At 29.1% G+C, this 20,593-nt stretch overlaps 1 protein-coding gene across 1 annotated transcript; it reads right to left on the bottom strand.

The window, feature by feature from the left end:
- Positions 1-9,523: 9,523 nt before the first annotated feature.
- On the bottom strand, positions 9,524-10,450 carry LOC133697318 (uncharacterized). The gene has a single exon (XM_062119793.1). The coding sequence runs from the start codon at positions 10,448-10,450 to the stop codon at positions 9,524-9,526; it is 927 nt and encodes a 308-aa protein (XP_061975777.1).
- Positions 10,451-20,593: the final 10,143 nt, after the last annotated feature.

Consider the following 20,593-nt stretch of genomic DNA (forward strand, 5'->3'; position numbering starts at 1 on the left):
GTATTTTTAAATTAATTTAGAACAAAAAAGATATTTATTTATAAAATTAAACTGTAAATTATTATAAATACACTTAAAATTAGTGCATTTTTCGGTGTCATTTAGAAGTAAATTTGTATTTTTACTTATAGAATACTCAATAGAATTATCAATTTAGCATTTGCATAGTAAAAATACTTTCTTGCTTTTGGGTTTTAGTTTTTTATGCCTTAGATTTAAAGGTATTTTTGTCATTGTATTATTGGGTTTTTTTTGTTATTGGCTAAAATGATGGTTCGTTTTATCTTTTAATATATTAAAGTGATTTTAAAAATATTAACTTATGTTGGGCACGCATCAACATGTCAACCGCTATATCATTTTTGAACGACGTGTGCAATTGATTCTAGCAACTAAAACTATCATTTTGGGACATCATTTAATTCGTCTCGGTGTCTTCTTTATATTGAGGTGGCAGGTGTAGAAAATAAAGATTCAGTTTGGCTTCGATGAACATTTCTTTGTTTCTTTTCTTTTTCTCTCTTCCCCTCGATTCTTATGCCATGCCCTACCAATTTTGAAATCAACCCCTTAGCTTTCTTTTGTTTTTTATTGTCTTTAATGGTTGATATTTATTTTATTTCAAATAACTTATGAAAATTAAAATTTACCTCAATTTTACCCTCATTTGATTTTTGTTACTGCTCTTTATGTTTTTATTTAGTCCTTGATTTTTTGGTTAATACTTCTTTTATTTGAAGTAACATACGAAACAAGAAAGTTGTTTCAATTTTATTCTCATTGGATTTTTTAAATTGGTCTTATTTAGTCCTTGTTTTTTTAATTGTTATTTATGTCATACGAGATAATTTTTATAGTGTAATGTTTTTAGTGATTTCACCCCTATCATTTTTTTTCTTATCAGATTTTATCTTTATTCTTTTGATATATATATATATATATATATATATATATATATATATTATTCTTTGTTAAATTTTGTAGTTTGTTTTTTTTTTCTTACACTCAATTTTATCATTCAACATTGAGTTGATTTGAATTTGAGCTTCTTGGTTAACCTCATCTTGGAATTTCACAGATTTCAATATGAAAAATTAACCCAGCTTAATGATGTTTGCTAGGGGTTGTTTTTTTCTTTTTATTGTTCTTTTAAGCTAAAGTTTTTTTAGATTTTATCCTTTGATTTTTATTTTATTGGAGATTAAGCTCATTGTTATTTTTTCATATGCTTTTTACATCCTTTTTTTTTCTTATTTGGTTGAGTTATCTGGAGCTTTTTTATGTTTTTTTTTATTTGGTCGAGTTATCTCAAAATAATTTTTTTCTTTAATTAAGATAATTGAATGATTAAATATAGACGAATACTCACTTCATTATGTTTTGTTTAAATATTTTATAGGATATTGCTCTAGCGAATCATGCAACTTTTTTCGATGTCGTCTTGCATTTTTTTGTAGTTGAATTTAAATCAACTCAGCAAGCTCTTTTAGTTATTCTTTTGTGGTGGGCTTCCAATGATTTTTTTATTTCTTCTCTTTATATATATATGATATTGATAGCTTATTTTTATTTATTTATTACTAATAGGTTTTTTTTACTGTTCGTATTTTGTTGTTGCTTTCAATTTAAGTTGGATTATTAAATTAACTGATTTTATTGAAGATAGTTAGGTTAATAACTTGAATATCGGGTTCTTCTTGCTTTTTTCAAACACACAATCACCACGCGGTGCAGTGCGAGTTCCAATCTAGTATGTAAATGGAAATGAGTTCCACATAAACACAAATATTTTTAGAGAAGTGTTTACTGTATTTATATTAAAATCAAATACACATGAATTCTTAGTCGGGCTGCTGCAGATATGACATGGATTTAGCTAGATTTAGATATGAAATGAATGATAACATTTTTCAGTGCCAATAATAATTCCTTCCAATAATGTCTAGTAAAGAGGAGGTCACTTTCAATGTCTTCTTCGTCTTCTTTCATTTTTCTGTCAATTTTTATTTTTATTTTTATTTTTATTTTTTATTTTTTATTTTTAAGTAAGAGAAGTCAAATATTCACTTTCCATGTCTTCTTCGTGTTCTTTCATATTTCAATGTGTAGTTTAGAGTTTATCCATTCTTCCCTGCCTCAATTTTTGTTACGGTGACTTGTTAGACATGGAATCCATATAACACACACACACATGCTAATTTTCTAACGTGAAAAGCCTCAATATCAGTGATGTAAATAAAATAAATATTTATTATTTTTTTATGGTAAGATATCCTTGAATCAAGACTCATTCTATCTCCAAATAATTTAAAAGGCATACCTCTCAAGTCGGTTTGATACATTCAGAATGATTTAATATATTTTATTCAATGATAATCTCAATATTTAAATTAAAAGAAATATGTAAGCTATATGCAAATAAAATTATGATTATTATCTTAAAATTTAATGTATATGAAGTAAAAATATTAAATACAAAGACAAAGACATCTTCAACCAACCCTAATTAACCCGAGTTAACTTATTACAATCGTGATTCAGGTCATGAACTCAACATGACTATGACTTAGTAACATCAACTTTTTAAAATAATCTTTTATTTAATAATATGATAAAGAAATACTCTTAAAATAAATAAATAAATGACAAAATTACCATAAAAACATTAACATTAAGCACATGATAATTAGAAAAAAAAATGTTAGCATTCCCATAAAAAACTATAATATTATTTGAGAAACATGACAAAATTAAATAATAATGTTAAATAACTTTAAATTTTTTTATAGTGCTTTTAAATCTAAATCTTAAAAAAAATGAAAAAAAGAAGAAGTTGGAGCCTAGCTCTTGGACCAACAAACAAAGGGTCGCCCCCTTCTTTTTTAAAAAAATAAATGCAGATGATATTGTTTAAATTCTGGCCACTATAGGTCTCAAGTGCTTTTGATTTAAAATTATATTTTTTAACTTAAAAAAATTCTAGAAACCTCAATAAAGCAATCTCTTAACTTAAAACAACCATGAATTGGTCCAAAAACACAAAATCAAACTAGAAAAAAAATAATCCCTTGATCTTGATCTACTTTTTCATGCAAGAATAGAATATCAATGAAACTTCTCACGTCAAATATAACCCACTAACACTAAGATCGGTTTTTTTTGTTGCTGAAATATGGTTAATCGATGACTTTCTCTCTCATTCTTCATTATTCAGCAAGTCTATCTCTTCTATCTCAAACCCAAATATTAAAGAATAAACAAAATAATTTTTTTGTATCAAAATAAAAACTATCACAAGTTTGAAATTAGCCATGCATTTTTTCATGTTTTACATTCCAGTTTTTTTAAAAAATTTGATATTTCTACCATAATATCAAGTTTAATCTAATCTAATTAATCCATAAAGGTATTCAATCGAAAAAAAAATAATTAAAGACAAAAATAAAAGAAAAAGAAAAAAAATAAATCATTGTTGCTTCACTAATTTATATAAACAGTAAAGTAGCTAGGAGATCTAAACTAAAACGTGTGGGGTGAATATTGTGCAGTTGACATTGTTCAATCTCTCACAAAACATTGTGGATGACCTTGTTTATTTTTAAAAATTTATTTTGATCCTTAAAGTTTTATTTTAGACGGTTTGATCCTAATTGAATGCCAATTAATTTGTATTTCTTAGGCAATGGTAGAATTAGAAGAATAAATATCAAAATTAAAAAGGTATCAAATATGGGTGGCGTGCTAAAAATTTCAAGAAAGATACATTTTGGTCTTCAAACTTTAAAAATAACACAAATTGTACGATTTCAGTGCCTCAATTTTTTTCAAATTGAATTTTGATATAAAAGTTTATTCTTGTTATTTTTTTTAGTCTCTGGTTAATAGAGAAGAGAAATGGTCGCTAAATTCTGACAGTAAAGAAAAAAAATATCATTGACATTGATGTAGGCCACCAAAACGATCAATATCTGTGTCAAATGATTTTATTTGATGAGGGGAATTCATATTAGGTGTTTTTGTTTACCTTTAAAGTTTGTGAAAAAACAAATCTGAGCCTAGATTGATTTTTTATTTTGGTTTTTTGGATAGTTTTTTGGTTTTCTTAGACCATAATTAGGTTTATCATAGTTCGTTAGGTGTTTTCAGTCAAAAATGAGTTGAAAAACAGGTTTTGGGTAAAAAAAAAAAACATAAGGCATCGTTAGTTAACTGGTTTAGATTCTAGTTGCATTCAATATTTGTTTTTTTTTAAAAAAACTTTGTAATACTCTTTTAGGGAGTATTTGGAAGTGTGGTAACAATTATTTTTCAAAGTGTTTTTCTCTAAAAAATGTATCAAAATAATATATATATTTTTATTTTTAAAAATTATTTTTGATATCAACAAATCAAAATGATATGAAAATATCAAAAAAATATTAATTTGAAGTAAAGAAAAAATAATTTTGTTAAATTTTTTTAAAAAATATTTTTGAAATACAAAAAAAGATATTACCTTAGTGCTATTCTATTTTTTGCATAATGTATAATTAAGCCCATCCAGATGAACAAAAGAAAATATAGAGTGCACAAACAACCGATTCATTTAGTAGTAACGATTTCAATTTCCGCGATAAATGTTGTGATTCAAATTTTGCTGTAAAAATGATTGGTGACAAGAGTAACCCTATCCTGTTCCTGGTTCATCTTTCAATTTCCTAGCATGCAATTTGTGTCACAATAATCAAGAAAGCATCTCTACACGTAAATATATAGCCTCTAATAGTTTTTATTATTATTATTATAATTATTACCATCAACTAAAATATAATAATTTTCAAGGATTTTATAATTTTAATTCAAATTCAAAACAATTTAGAATTATAATTCAAGAAATCATCTCTTAAACATAAAATCAGAATTCTTAAGTTTAGTCGACTTGTCTGTTTTTCCTCACTATATAATAGTAAAATTAAAATATATCCCTCTTAAGTTGACAATTGTAAATCCTAAATTAATTTCTTACAATATTTATTGTTTATTGTTTTTTTTGTTTTACCTATGTAATTGAAATCGCATATTATAATTTTTAATTTAATATATATACACATATATATAATAATAATAATAATATTTATTTAAATCTAAAATTAAAAAAAATGTCTTTTATATGAGATCAATCCTTAACAAGGACCTCAAACTTTTAATAAAACTGTAAGTGTATTAATTGAATTATGTGTCGTTTACACCCTTATCATTTTTCAATTACAAAATTTTTAAATGAAATTATTAAATCATATATTATATTTTCAGTATTTCTTTTAAAATTTAAGAAAAATCAAACGGTTAAATTGAATATGTATTGAAAATGCAAAATACATTAAATGTATGCAAATTGTTTGTTTTTTTGTTGTTTTGCTTTTATTTTTAATGGTATGAATATTTAAAAATCTATTTAAATTAATAAAAAATACTAAAATATTTAATTTGATTTAATAAGGATTTTTGACTTTGATAGATGTGATATAAAATAAATAGCTTTGTATATAAGTTTAGAATTTAGTTCTTAAATAAATTGAGATTTGATATGTCCATATGTAAACATAATGAGAATCAAGATTTTTTTGTTGTTGTTTGTCTATTTCTGATGGTATGTTTGCTTAGAAAATATTATTATAATTTTTTAGTCATTTGTGTGTGATTCATATATTAGAGTTTCGTAAATCCATCACAAATTAATATAAGCATCACTCTAAAAAAACATTCTTTCTATATACATTCATGTATATTTAACATAGTTTTTAGACCCGGCCCGGTCCTAGGCCCGGGTTCCGGGTTTTAATTGGGTCGCTCGGGTCACTTTTTTTTTAAAAAAAAAATCAAAATGACATTTTTTTAGTAAAAAAAAGAGTCAACGGGTTGCAACCAGATTTTTAACCAGGTCTTGCCGGGTCAACCCGTTGGGTCACATCGAGTTTTTCCTTCTCCTGTTTTTTCTTTAACCCGGCCCGGTTCCAGCCCCTGGTCAGCCGGGTTTTAAAACTATGATATTTAATATATTGTATTATGTACAAGAATTATGATAAGATAGAAGCATAGTTTTGAAACACAACCCGATGGTCGACCCGGTCTAATGATCGGGTCACGGGTCAGATAGGTTGACCCGGGTCAACCCAAAAAACAATACTTTCAAGATGATTCCATATGAAATGATAACAACATATAAGCAACTAGAGAGGAAGAAGGTTTAAGAATACTTTCTGAATGCTGGCAGAAGATACGATGGAACAGTTTCAAAAACAGATTAAGGCCATAAGAACTAAAGAAAAAATGTAAAATGAAGCAACCGTACAGATATTATAACCAATCAAGGCACAAGATGACTAGTATCCAAGCATCCTGAACATTGTAGCTCCCATAAAATTCAAATCAATCAAGAAAAATCCCAAACAAGTTTTTGAATTTCAACATGAATTAGCATCAAATAGAATTGTCCTAAAAAACAAGAATACAACTGAAATAATATATACTAAACTAGGATAATTAATTTCTAAGCATTACAAATTCACTACTTTTTAGCCAAACCTCGCTACAGATCAAAGCCAACAATAGAAACCCATGTGAAAATAAAATAAACTCCATTAATAGAAATGAACATAAACCTCCTCTTGATGTCACTGTTTCGAAGAATGGAAGATAGTAATCTTTTCTCATCTCTCTCCCTATATCTCTCTCTCCCTCGTAAAGATTATGTCCATAACCAAGTTTCTTGATCCAGGTGTTTAAAATAAACCCTACTTGTCCTCAAAAAACAAGAATACAACTGAAATAATTCACTATTATTTTTATCCAAGATGATTCAGCCTTGTCAATTCACTCAAAGACATGCATGTAAAAACCTTAAATAAAGACGTGCAGAAAAGAAAAGAACAGAGAAATATATCTGTGGGTGTGAACTGCGAATCGATACCAGAACTGCAAGTTCAAAAAAAAGCAAAGAATAAAGAAAAGAGAGAGTGAAAGAAGGAGATTCGTGTAGAGAAACAAGAGTCTAACCATATTAAAATCGCTTTTTCTTTATTGATCAAGAGTCTTCTGCTCCTCTGCTCTTCGCGATTGAAATCGCTTTCTCTTTAATTAGGTTTTCTCTCTGTCTGCAATTATGCTCTTCGTCTTCATCGTTTTGGCTTTTAAAATGCCAAAACGACGTCGTTTTAAGTCTCTGTATTAAAAAAAAAGGTCGGGTCTCAACAAGGTTTACCCGGGTTGCTCGGGTTCCGGGTTGATCTGCCGGGTTGACCGGGTTTTGCCTGGCCAACTCCTAAGCGGGTTTTTACTTAGACCCGGACCAGTCCCAAGTCCAGGTCGGCCAGGTTCCGGGTCGACCCACTAGACCGGTTCGGGTTTCAAAACTATAGATAGAAGAGTTAAATTAAATACCATGTATTTATAATATCATTTTATTTTATTATTTAAATAGATTATATATCTATATTTTTATACCATATAAAATGAATACTATAGTTTTTTGCTGTTTAAGACGTTTTTCTTCTTGAGCAATCCTTCATAATTACAAGGAAAAAGTACTCCGCTTTTGACTTGAAAATAAATATGCTTACAATTTCTCATTGGTTAAAAAAAAATTCCAAAGAGCCCCTGTCAATCCAAGTGCGTTCGCTTGTGTAAAAAAAAGGTTTATTTTTTTTTAATTAATATTTTTTATATTTTTAAATTATTTTGATATACTGATACCAAAAATAATTTTAAAAAAATAAAAAATATATCATTTTGATACATTTATAAACAAAAAGTACTTTGAAAAACAACAACTACCATATTTTCAAACACCCTCTGATAGTATAGTAGCGATTACTTTTTAAAGTATTTTTCACTTACAAATATATCAATATATCGAAATGATATTTTTTAAAAAATTTATATTTGATATCAGCATATAAAAATGATATGAAAATATCAAAAAAAATAATTTTAAAAAAAATATTTTTGAAACACAAAAACAAACAAACTTTAAATACATTACTTGACTTCAAAAAAATTTCCATCTTTTTTAAAAATATTTTTGAAACATGAAAATAAATGTGCTTTAAGTTCAGTACTTACTTCAAACTTCTTCTTCTTATTGTTTGTGTTGTTTTTCAATAGTTTATTGCTTTTATGTAAGTCTTTTTCTTATACCTTAAGGAGAAGTATATGAAAACGTGTCACAACAATAAAGGTTGGAAAACAAATTCCTTCACACCACAGCTTTGACATCCATTTTAGTTTAACCTTGATTTGCAATGAATGTATAATTAAGTTGATCACATATTACACACACTAGCTTGTAAGCTTGCACAATATCACGAGATGATTTTTACAACTAATTTTTATTTAATTATACAATTAGGGGCGGAGCTAGGATTATTTGTTAGGGGTGGCAAAAAATAATATAATAATATATAATATTTGTTTTAATTTATTATACATGAGTTGTAAAAAAAAAACCTGCATTATTTAGTTTTATTCAAATAACTTATTACAAACATATAATGACATTTGTATAAGGTAAAAGGTTTGGAGCAATACTGAATTCAGTCAAAGCAATGAAGTTAATTCCATCTGCATGATGTATCCATCACTTTAATGTTGTTGGTCTTTATACCTATCAAATATAAACATACAAAGTATAAAAGAAACAATTAGCTAAAGCGAAGCATTATTTATGTTTGATAAACTTTGAAATAAAATAAAAAATAATAAAGAATGATTCTTACATATTTATTTTAATTGTGCTCGTCGTTCTTTCATAGAAAAGAAATCATCGATTATCATATCAATTGTGAATCTTTCAGCAACTTCTTTTTCTATGTAGACAATCAAATAATTTGTAAGAAAATCATCCTCCATCCAATTACGAAGTCTTGTTTTAACAATCTTCATCGCTGAGAAAGCTCGTTCAATAGTTGCTGTCGAAACAGGAAGAGTCAAAATAAGCAGAAATCAACCTGTAAACTAGTGGATAAATTGTTGATTTTCCTGTTTCAACCAGTCCTTGACATAAATCAGCAATCGATGACATGCTCTTTAACTTTGGATGATTGGGTACATCAAGCTCATAATGCTGCAACTGAAGTCTCAAATGAATTTTTTCTTGGTCAGAAAAATCTTGAGGATAGAACTTGTCAACAAGTAAGCATATATCTTCAACATTGAATAATTTATAGCTATTTCTAGGATCTAAAGCTGTGCTCAACTGAAGAAGCTCGATTGCCTGCTCATTGAATCTATTATTTAGCTCTTGCAATTGTTGATCAATGATAGCTGTAAATATATCAACTCGGTAGTGATGTTCAACTGTTACTGATTTTTGTTTACGGCGAGATCATCCCACACTAGAAAAACAAGCATCCATATCAGGAACTTCAATGTCTTGATGCTTTCAAAATGATGTCACTTCTTCTAAAAGAGTTTTCCAACCATCATCTCTTAACTTCTGAATTAAAGTCTTTGTGGTAGTCACTAAATGCATAACATTTAAAATGTCTTAAGATTTTTGTTGCAGAGCTTGGCAAAGCATATCAGTAATTCCCATAACATCCTTCATTATATGTAAGATGAGTGCAAAATCAAATGACATTAGCAACTTAAATGAAAAAGCCGCATCACTACGTTGAGAATAAGTAGATCCATCTACAGCAATGTTTTCAAAAACCAAGCAAGTTGCCCCATACATTTTTATCAAACTGCAAATTGATTTGAAGTGCGAACTCCATCTGTTATCTCCAGGTCGTTGCAAACCACCAACTTGATTAACTCCTTTACCCGTTTCAATCTCACCAATATCAACTAAATGTTCAATTGTAGACGCTTGAAAAGCCCGTAATTCATCATTACGCTTACAAGAAGCACTAACAATGTTAATAATAAAAATCAAATTCTGAAAGAAAGTGTGAACATCAGATATTTCTCTAGCTGCAGCAATAAGAGCCAATTGTAATTGATGAGCTAAGCAATGTACATAATATGCATAAGGGCAATCATTAATGAATAAAGCTTGCAAACCATTCCACTCTCCACGCATATTACTGGCACCATCATACCCTTGACCCCTAATATTTTGAACATCCAGATTATGATGAGATAAAACAAAGGAAATCTCTTCCTTAAGAGTTGCAACAGTTGTATCTTTGACATGAACTATATCCAAAAATCGTTCTCGTATAAATCCACTTCTATCAACAAACCTAATAACAAGGGCCATTTGTTCTCTTCTAGATTCATCTCGAGCTTTATCAACAATTAAACAAAATCTTGCATCACCAATCTCATGACGAATTGAAGACTGAACATTTCTAGCAAAGACATGCAAAATTTCTTTTTGAATTTGATGTGAGGTGTATTTAGCATTTTGTGGAGCATTACCCAAAACAAGAGCACCTATTTGTTCATTGTATGATGCTAAAAGTTCCATCATTTCAAGAAAATTACCTCGGTTTTTTGATTCTGGACGTTCATCATACCCTCTAAAAACACATGCTTGAAATGTGAGCCAACGAACAATATCTATTGAAGCTTTAATACGCAATCAATTATTCTGAATATCTTGAGTAGTTTGCCTATTGACTACCTTCTCAATATGACATGACTGGTTTTCCAAATTTTCCAAGCACCTGGTAGCAAATCTATGAGCTGAATTTGGACCTTTTCCCATATGAGTCAAAAAAGCACATCGTTCCCCATCATTAACTTTCTTCCAACAATTAAATCCTTTAACAGTAAATGTGTCTGATCCTGGCTTTCCAGATGGTTTACTTGGAAATAAATAGCAAGGGAAATAAAATGCAGTATTTTTCTCTGAATATTCAAGCCACGGATAACTTTTGAACCAATGAGACTGAAATCGACGAGGATGTTTATTACCAGTTAGCGGATATTCAGACATCAAAGGTTGATATGGCCCCAAATTAATGTATGCCCTTTGAATTTCATCTTGTTGATTAATCGGGTATTCTCAAATTTGAGGACGATTGCTTGGATCTCTAATTAAATGAGCAATATCGATTCTAGTAAGAGGCTGCTCACTAATCAGCGCAGGTTCTTTGTAAACTGAAGCACATAGAGGCTGCTCAACCATAACTTCAACATTATTTGGAGTTGGTTCACTAGGCTGTGAGTTGTCAATATTTTTTCTTTTTTTTTCAAAAAAAGAATCAATTCTTCTTATTTTGTTCATGGTTCAACCTAAAATCAAAACATATATAGTGAGAAAAAATTGATAATTTTGGTGGCTCTGCTAAAAACAAAACATAAAAAAAATCCATGCATAATCAAAGCAAACTAATAAAATATATCTAATCAATTAGAAAAAAAATCACTATAACAAGAATTCAAAAAACAATTGTTAGAACTAGCAAATTTGAAAAAAAAAGCAAAAATTATAAAATTATAAAAAAATCTTACTAAATTCTTAACAAACATCTCAAAACAAAATAAAAATATATTTTAAATTTAAGTTATCAATATCCAATTACGTACCTTGTTTTATTTACTGAGAAATAAATCAAATAATACTCTGCTTCAATCTTTCTGCACAAAAATTCTGTTTAGGATCTTTATTCTTGTTTTTGTATTGATAGGCTGCGTTGGACTTGTAACAATTTATATTAGGGTTGTAATTTGTAGTCTATAGGGAGAGAAAAGACAAGAAACAAATCCATCACTTTGTAACCTATTACTTTCCACGTAGGCATTTTTTTTTATCACAATCCATTAATTAATTACACAAAATTGATGGGCTGTGGGACCATTCTTTTCAGCCTTTTGTTCTCTTCACCCGGCAAGTATCCACAGTCTTAATACCTATTAATTCACACTTTTGTTTTACCCCTAAAAAAAAAAAATTTCTTGCAGGGGCCCGGGCCCCTGCTTGCCTCCCCTTCACTCTGCCCCTGTATACAATGATTGAAATAAATATTCGTAGGAGCTTGATATATTTAAATTATGAAAGAGATAATGCATTTCTTAAGTTAAAGTACTCATTTATTATTTATGCATTTTTTTGTTTTAACAAAAAATTCCTTCTTTGAAAAAAAAACAAAAATCCAAGATAATTCAAATAAAGATTCTCAAAAACCTCAATAATTTAAATAAAAGAGTGAAAAATAGTTTTATGAAAAAATAGTTTTTTATTCATAACATGTTTTTTAATGCAAAAACTCATTATAATGTAAAAAGCAAGTCTCAAACAAAAATGAAAAAAATTAAATCCTTCATGACTTTTATTTGCCTATATGGAAAAAAATCAAAAAAATAATCAATTTATAAAAGCCATATAAAAACTAACAATAAAAAATATTTTCAATTAAAAACAAATTTATTGGCTTCAAAGAGGAAAGTACATATGTGAGTGGACCTGACTTAGGCTTGTATGTCTGCACCCTTAACATATGTGTCTGGTAGCTTACCAGACCCATATGTACTTAGGCTTAACAAGTAACTGATTTTAAGGATGTTGAATCTGACAACTTACCAAATCTATATGTATTTTGGCTGGGAACATAACTAACCTCAATGATTTTGGGTTTGCCAACTTGTTAGACCCACATGTACTTGGGCTCAGCACGTAGGTAAAGCTAATAATGTTGGTTCTGACAACTTGCCAGACTCATATGTTCTTGGGCTTAGCATATAGTTGAACCCAAGGATCTTGGGTCTGCAACCCCGACTGAGATGGTTAGGGATAAGATCTTTCTTACCATGTCTAACTTTTACTTCTTTAATCATTTATGAGAAATGCAAGTGGACTTTAATACTACTTTCTATCAAGTCCTAATGCTCAATTTTGTATATGTGTTCCATACTAGGGCTACAACTACCTAACATAGGGAATACCTTGCTGAGGAGTCTGACTTGGATATCTAAGTCGTAGCACTCTAAATCCCCTCAACTTTGTAAACATCCCCGATTTTATGGGGTTTTATCTTTTTGTAATATATTTTACATTTTGATATTTTATGAAATTGTTGTTATTCATTTTCCTATTTAGTTTAGAGATATTTTGTAGACTTGTGTAGTATATTAGTCCAATGCTCATATTAAAATATTTAGGAAGAAATCATTTAAGCAGTTTTTACGGGTTCAATGCTTATACTTGGAAAAATATTTAGGAGGAAGTCCTCTAAGTAGTTTATATAAGTCCAACGCCCATATTTAAAAAAATATTTAGAATGAAATCCTTTAGGTGGTGTGTATGGGTCCAACACCCATACTTAGAAATTTTTTAAAATTTTTGGCAAGATTTAAACTTTTTCTTAAGAATCTTGGCAAGATTTGAATTTTGCCTAACCTTAATAAGATTCACCTCCTATCTAGAATTGAGAGGAAATTTAGGTTGTAGGTATATCCTTATCTAAGAGTTCTTACTCCTTTAATCTAGTTGTCTGAATGTATCTCTGGTGACTTGAAGAGATGCCCCTGGGCATTACCTTAAGATTAATGTTATTGTACTAAGAAGGCTTTGGACTCATCATTTAGATATTGTCGGACTATTGCCCTAGGAAGATCTCATACTCATCTTTTAGAGATTGTGAGGCTATTGTCCTAGAGAGACCAAGTCAATCACTTGGAGATTGTGGAGTTATAGCCCTAGAGAGATCTCATACTCATCCTATGGAGATTGTGGGGCTATTGTCTTAGAGAGATCTTATACCTATCCCTTGAAAATTATGGTTCTCTAATCTTCCTCGATGTTGATGGGAACAACCATAAGCTCTTCTTCACTCACACTAGATTTTTCCAAAACTTCAACCCAGACATCCACAAAGAGATCTACAGGATTAGAGCTTACTAGCTTATACACGAGATTTTCTTGGTGGTTGTTTTCCCTTAGAATGTAAGTGATTGAAATGCTTTTGCTTTTAGCTTGCTTAGAGAAATAAGGTTGGACTTTCTAAAGATATTGTTGTATGGTTGGTTCTCTAGCCTTAATATTCCTTGGCAAATACTAATCACCAACTAGGAGTTGCTATGAACTTGAAGTGAGTATGCATTCAAGGCTTCTACAAGGTATAATCCTGTTATAAAAGCTTTATAATCGAACACATTATTCATGGTTGGGAACTCAAAATGGACTTCGTATTCAAATACATGTTCTTCAAGACTTATAAGCATTATCCTAACTCCACTTATATTAATATTAGAAGATTCATCAACATACAATTTCTAGGGGAGGATCATCAAATGTTATTCTACTAGAGCCTCTAATTTAGTAGAGGAAATACTTATTGAAGGTAAGGACTCAAATGCATTCATAGGCAATTCAAATGAGCATTCAATAATAAGATATGTCAAAACTTGACCCTTTATAGTTGGTCTATATGTGTATTGAAGTATAAACTCTCCCAACTCGATGGCCTATCTTATTACGTATCCAAACATCTCTAGCTTATAGAGGATCTACCACAAAGGCTTATCTGAAAACATCATGACTCTGTAAGCTCAAAGTATAGTTTCATCTTTTTAGAGGCACTCACCAGAATAGGGGCCACTTTTTTCACTTTCAAATATCTCGTTTCAACATCCTAAAGAGTTCAGTTGGAGTAATAATTTAGGCGTTATATTCCTTCATCCTCTCTTACCAGAACTACGCTCACTCTTGAGTCCGCCACACCTAAATAGAGAAAAAAGCTTTCATTCTCCCTTCATTGAGACAATATATTGGGAGGTGAAAGGTGAACATTGAGCTCCTCAAAAGCCTTTTAACAATTTAAAGTCCACTAAAAGTTGAAAATGTTCTTCAAAGTTTTGAAGAATGATAAAGTACATTCCCTGGGTGAGTTATGAATAGGATAAGGGCAGACAATCTCCCTATGAGGTAATGAAATTCTTTTACTAACCAAGAATGAGACATGTATAAAAGGGCTTGAATCTTCTCTAGGTTAGGCTTGATTCCTTTACTACTTATTAGAAAACCCAAAAACTTTCCTCTTTTAATGGCAAAGACACACTTGAAAGGATTAAGCTTCATCTGATAATGTCAAAGCATAGAAAAGACTTTGATGAGGGATAAGTATCTCTTGTATATATATATAAAGTCGGCATAGAACCACTTACAAAATAAGGCTTAAACACATCCATTCTAGTTGTCCTTCGAGATGCTAGATTCCACAACTTTTATGACTCACTCCTAAGTTCCATTGAATCTAGCCTCTGCAGCGGTCCAATATCTTTTGACTGTTATCCAAACCTTACCATGTCCCTCAAAGATAAAAATGTCATTTCTGACCACATTTGTAACAGGTAATGTTTTTTAGATCAAATTTTAGTTTGGGTTTTGAAGGGGAAGGTTTATGGGTTCTGATAAACTTTCTGTAAGGCCTTTTGTAATAGGGTTGATCAGGTTTGGAGTAAAATTGTTTTCAGTACTTATGGGCTGATCTTTTGTAAGGAGGTTTATTATGAGTTGGATAAGTTTTGAGCTTTGAGCAGTTACCACTGCATAAAGGGTTTTTTTAGTAGAAATATCAAATTAGTGACAGACAGACACACACACACACACACACCTTACACAATATTAATATTGATAGAAATATGATAAACCCTTAGTAGACTTTTATACACCTAGGGGTGTAGGCAGATGATTTTTCTTGAATTTTAACATTTTATGTTAAGAGCCATAAGAATAAACAAACAAATTCTTGTGACCCAACATAAAACTTATAACGATTTTTAGTTCCATACTTGAACTTGGAATGATGTCAGACCCACATATACTTGAGTTCAGCACGTGGTTGAACCTAAGGATATTGAGTCTGGTAGTTCGTTAAACCCGCATATACTTGGGCTTGGTACGTGGTGGAACCCAAGGATTTGGGTCTGGCAGCTTGCCAGCCCTATATGTACTTGGGCTTGATATATAGCTGAACACAAGAATGTGGGGTCTGACAGCTCGCCAAACTCATAAGTACTTGGGCTTGACGCGTATCGGAACTTAAAGATATTGAGTCTGATAGTTTGCTAGAGACATATGTACTTGAACTTAATGTGTAGCTAAACACATGGATATTAGGTCTAGCTGTTCGCCAAACCCACAAGTATTTGGGCTCCACGCGTAGTGGAACCTAGGGGTGTGGGTCTGACAGCTCGCCAGACCTACATGTACTTGGGCTCGACGCGTAGTTGAACATTAGAATGTTGGGTTTTGCAACTCATCAGACTCATATGTATATAAGCTCAGCAGGAAATTGAACTAAAAAATATTAGGTTAGGAAGCAAACTAGACTTGTGTCATCCGGGCTTGTCGTTATACTCATCCTATGTATGTTGGGTTATTAGGTGCCTTGGACCCTTTTAAAAATGGACTTTATAAAAAAAAAGTATATATATATATATATATATATATATATATATATATAATATTTTGATTCATCAAAACGGGTTTAGGGATTTCTTTAAAAAAATATAATATATTATTATTTTACATGTATGAATTACGAATTACGAGCATTACATAAAATATATACTTATAATCACAATGATTTATACTCAAAACTTCATAGATAACCTTTCTTATAATAATATTTGCATCACTTTTTATTTCTTAATAATTTGATTTTAAAATAAAAACCTTGAAGTACAAAAGCTTTTGTGTCAAACTTATTATAAATTAACATTTACGTGTATGAATTACGAATTACGAGCATTACATAAAATATATACTGGTAATCACAATGATTTATACTCAAAACTTCATAGATAACTTTTCTTATAATAATATTTGCATCACTTTTTATTTCTTAACAATTTGATTTTAAAATAAAAACCTTGAATTACAAAAGCTTTTGTGTCAAACTTTCTCGCGTGGAACAAACACATCACATACATTATCGTTGTTGTAGTATGAAAATTCTCACATGAGAAAAAAATAATAATGCAAGGAAGAATAGTTCTTACAATGACGTGGTTATATATATATATATATATATATATATATATATATATATATATATATATTAAAGGTCAAACAACGACTGTATTAGGAAAAAAAAAACACGTTCATAAGCAAACCACCAAGCCAAAATGACTAAAAATGCAAAAGTAGCTTGACTAATGCACAACAATAATAGGAGAACACAAACTTTAATGAATAAAGTTTTGAGATGTTCTTTGCTCTCTTAGAAGATCATAAGAGGGGAAATTTTGATTGTCATGTTGGTTTTTTACCGATTAAAATAGGGCGGGGAAGGAAAAATTAGAAAAAATTCTGACCCGATTCTTAATATATTTTATACACTTGTCAAACCCGTGACTAGGTCACAGACTCCACTAGATCAAATTAATTTTCATATATTATTATATGATAAAAATACAAAACAAAATGATTTATCATTAATCAACACTAAAAGATCCAATAAAAACCCCACATTAGATGATGAAGTTTTTTTAAAAAAAAGATAAAAAAAACTCGGTACAACATCTCAAATTTGAAAAATCCTGACTCAGCTCTTTAATTAATATTTATTTAATCTTTCAATCCTGTGACCCAAGTTATGAATTCTATTGGGTTGAATTAATTTTTTTATTTTATTACATGATAAAAAATTAATTTACCATTAACCCAATACAAAAAAAAAATCATAAATACCCCACACTAAACGATAAATTTCTTTTAAAAATAAAAACATAGAAGGACTAATATAAAAGAGCCAATCACATTGGGCTAGGCTTGTCTAAAATAACTAGGCACGTGGCCGAAGGGATGTCACATGCCTAACCTATTTTTTATTTTTTATTAGAAAAAAACAAACATAAACTGAAAGATATATTGACCTTGTTTTTGTTTGTTGAGAAAAAAATATTACATCCCCCAGCTATGAACCCTCGACCTCATGTTACTTCCATTCATTAACCACTGAATTATAATACAAAGCTTGCAATTTAATGATTAAAAATATATACCAACTTCACAATCCCAAGCGATTAAGGTAGCATTTGTTTAGGAGGTTGCGTCTGTGTTTTGTTTAAAACGCAGATGCAACCTGTTTGGTAATGAAAAAAAAATAGTTTACTGTTCATGGGTCCCACTGATTTTAGCGTTTGAAACGCAGGGGGAAGGAAAGCAACTCCTTGTTGCTTCTTGCACAATGTAGCCATGCTTTTCTTCTCTACACTGTTCATTACAGTGAACATTGTTTTTTTTTTTGAAAAACCAGTGCAATGAATTGATTTCACTCGCACTGTTCACGTGAACATGAACAATAATTTTTTTTTAAAAAAAACTAGTTTAGAGTGAATTAAATTTACTCGCACTGTAATCTCAATTTTATTCTTGATAATATTTTACATAATTTTATTGCACGCTCAAAAAATCATGGAAACTGTAGTTCTTATCGAATGAATTTTATACGTAATGAAATTGTAGATAGTTTAATGGAACAATAAAAAATATTTTATATAAAGCATTATTTATTTCATGATGTAATAGTAGTATTTAAATTTACAATATTTAAATTTAAAAACCATATATATATATATATATATATATATATATTATAACCTCAATTTAAAAAACATTCTTAACCAAATACATTAAACTACTTTTTTTTCAACCTCAATTTTAATCACAGTTTTAACCAAACATATATAAATATCAAACCAATCTTAATTAAAAGTTTTTTTATAAAACAACTTTTTTTCAAACTGCAACCACAATACCACACAGACTAATAGACGGAAACAACTACGTTAGGTTACAAAAAAGAAGAAGTTATGACTAGTGAAGAAAAAATTAAGAATCTATTTTAGTTTTTAAAAAACTAAAGAAAGAAAAAAAGGAAAATTAGGGTCGTGTTCAAATGTTAAAAATAACTCTATTTTCTAGAAAAATATATTAAGAAAAATGGAAAATAGGATTTAGTGTTCAAGTATATAATTTATTCCATTTGGAGAATTAAAAAACATGCCTTTTCAATTTTAGTTTTGGAAAACAACTTTTTAATGTTTTCCAAGTTTTTATTTTCATATTTTATATAGAAAACACATATTTTCATATTTTTTAATCAACAATAATATTTTTATTATTTATAAAAATTTCTATTCACATTCTATAAATTGTTTTTTATTAATACAAGGGCTTATTTCCCTTTTTATTTAGAATGTTTAAGAGATTTATCAATCTTATTAATTTTGATACGAACTTCATGATCATGTGATTACATAACTCACATGTAAAAAAGACAAATTCCCAAACATCAATGAATCAGATTTGATAAAAGAGTATGACACAATGAAATTAACTGAATCAAAACACCAATATTATTGGAATGAACTACTACCCAATAAATATCAATTCACGAATAAGAAGTATAAGAAAAACATTACAAGGTCAAGGTCAGTTATATCTTGATAAGTCAAATTTATTTTTTGTCCCAACAATGAAAAAAATGTTACATCGCGCAAAACACAAGTTTATTCAAAATATCATGGTTGCTGAATCAAACCTAGATACAAGCTAAATAACTCTATTATACCACGTAAAAAAATATCCTAAACAATTCTAAAAAATAATAATAAAAGAGTTATAAAAAAATAAAAAAAATAACCTAATTCAACTGGGAAAATAATGCAATTATCTCATAGTAGCTTCTAGACCTTATTTCTAGGCCTTCATGATTTTTGATTTATCTAAATTTTTAATCCAATATAAAAAAAAACCTTTGAGGACTTTTGGTAAAATTCCATCCCGATTCAACAGTTAGATAAAAAATATGTTTGTTAGTGTAAAACTATGCAATAGAAAAAATTAGCCTAAAACATATAATTTTTCTAAAAAAACACTAAAATGATGAATAATACAATATTTTTAGATTTTTAACAATATAGAATATTAAAATTATTTTATTTTACATTATATATATTCAAGTTAACAAATATGATTTTTACATGATAATTTTAATTTTGAATAAAATAAAAATAATCTTTATAATAAAAGTATCATGAATATAAAAAATTATAATGACTATAAGAAATTATAATTATATAAAAATAGTTAAATACAAAATATTTTCAAATATTAAAAAAATTAAGCTTGCTCAGCCTTTCATTGTGGAGCAAGACTCAGTACATCATGGATTGCTACAATGCACTAATGATTTTGTTCTCCATAATTGTAAGGGAAGAGCTAAGGGTCTGTTTGAGATTGTGGTAGCGGTTGCGATTCAAAGTGTTGTTTGCTTAAAAATACATCAAAAAAATATTTTTTCATTTTTTTAAAATTATTTTTGATATCAGCACATCAAAACGATCTGAAAATATTAAAAAAAATAATTTTTAGCAATTTTTTTTTCAAAATTTGAGGGAACACGGTTTGTATTGCATTCCCAAACACGCTCTAAGTCTTGGGGAGGCAAATTGATTGACATTTTCACGAGGTTGAAAGGTCATTACCAATTTGTTTGAGGGTGAATCAATCTTTTCATATTTTTATTGCATAATGGAATTACTAATCTACCTTTAAAAAAAAAATAACCTGGGGCAAGGGGTGTTTCTGGTTTTTTAGTTTTTATTGAACAATGTAATTACTTAGTTACCCTTGCTTTTTTATTTTTCTTGAATTTGG

This window comes from Populus nigra, chromosome 6, assembly GCF_951802175.1.
Source record: "Populus nigra chromosome 6, ddPopNigr1.1, whole genome shotgun sequence".
NCBI lineage: Eukaryota > Viridiplantae > Streptophyta > Magnoliopsida > Malpighiales > Salicaceae > Populus > Populus nigra.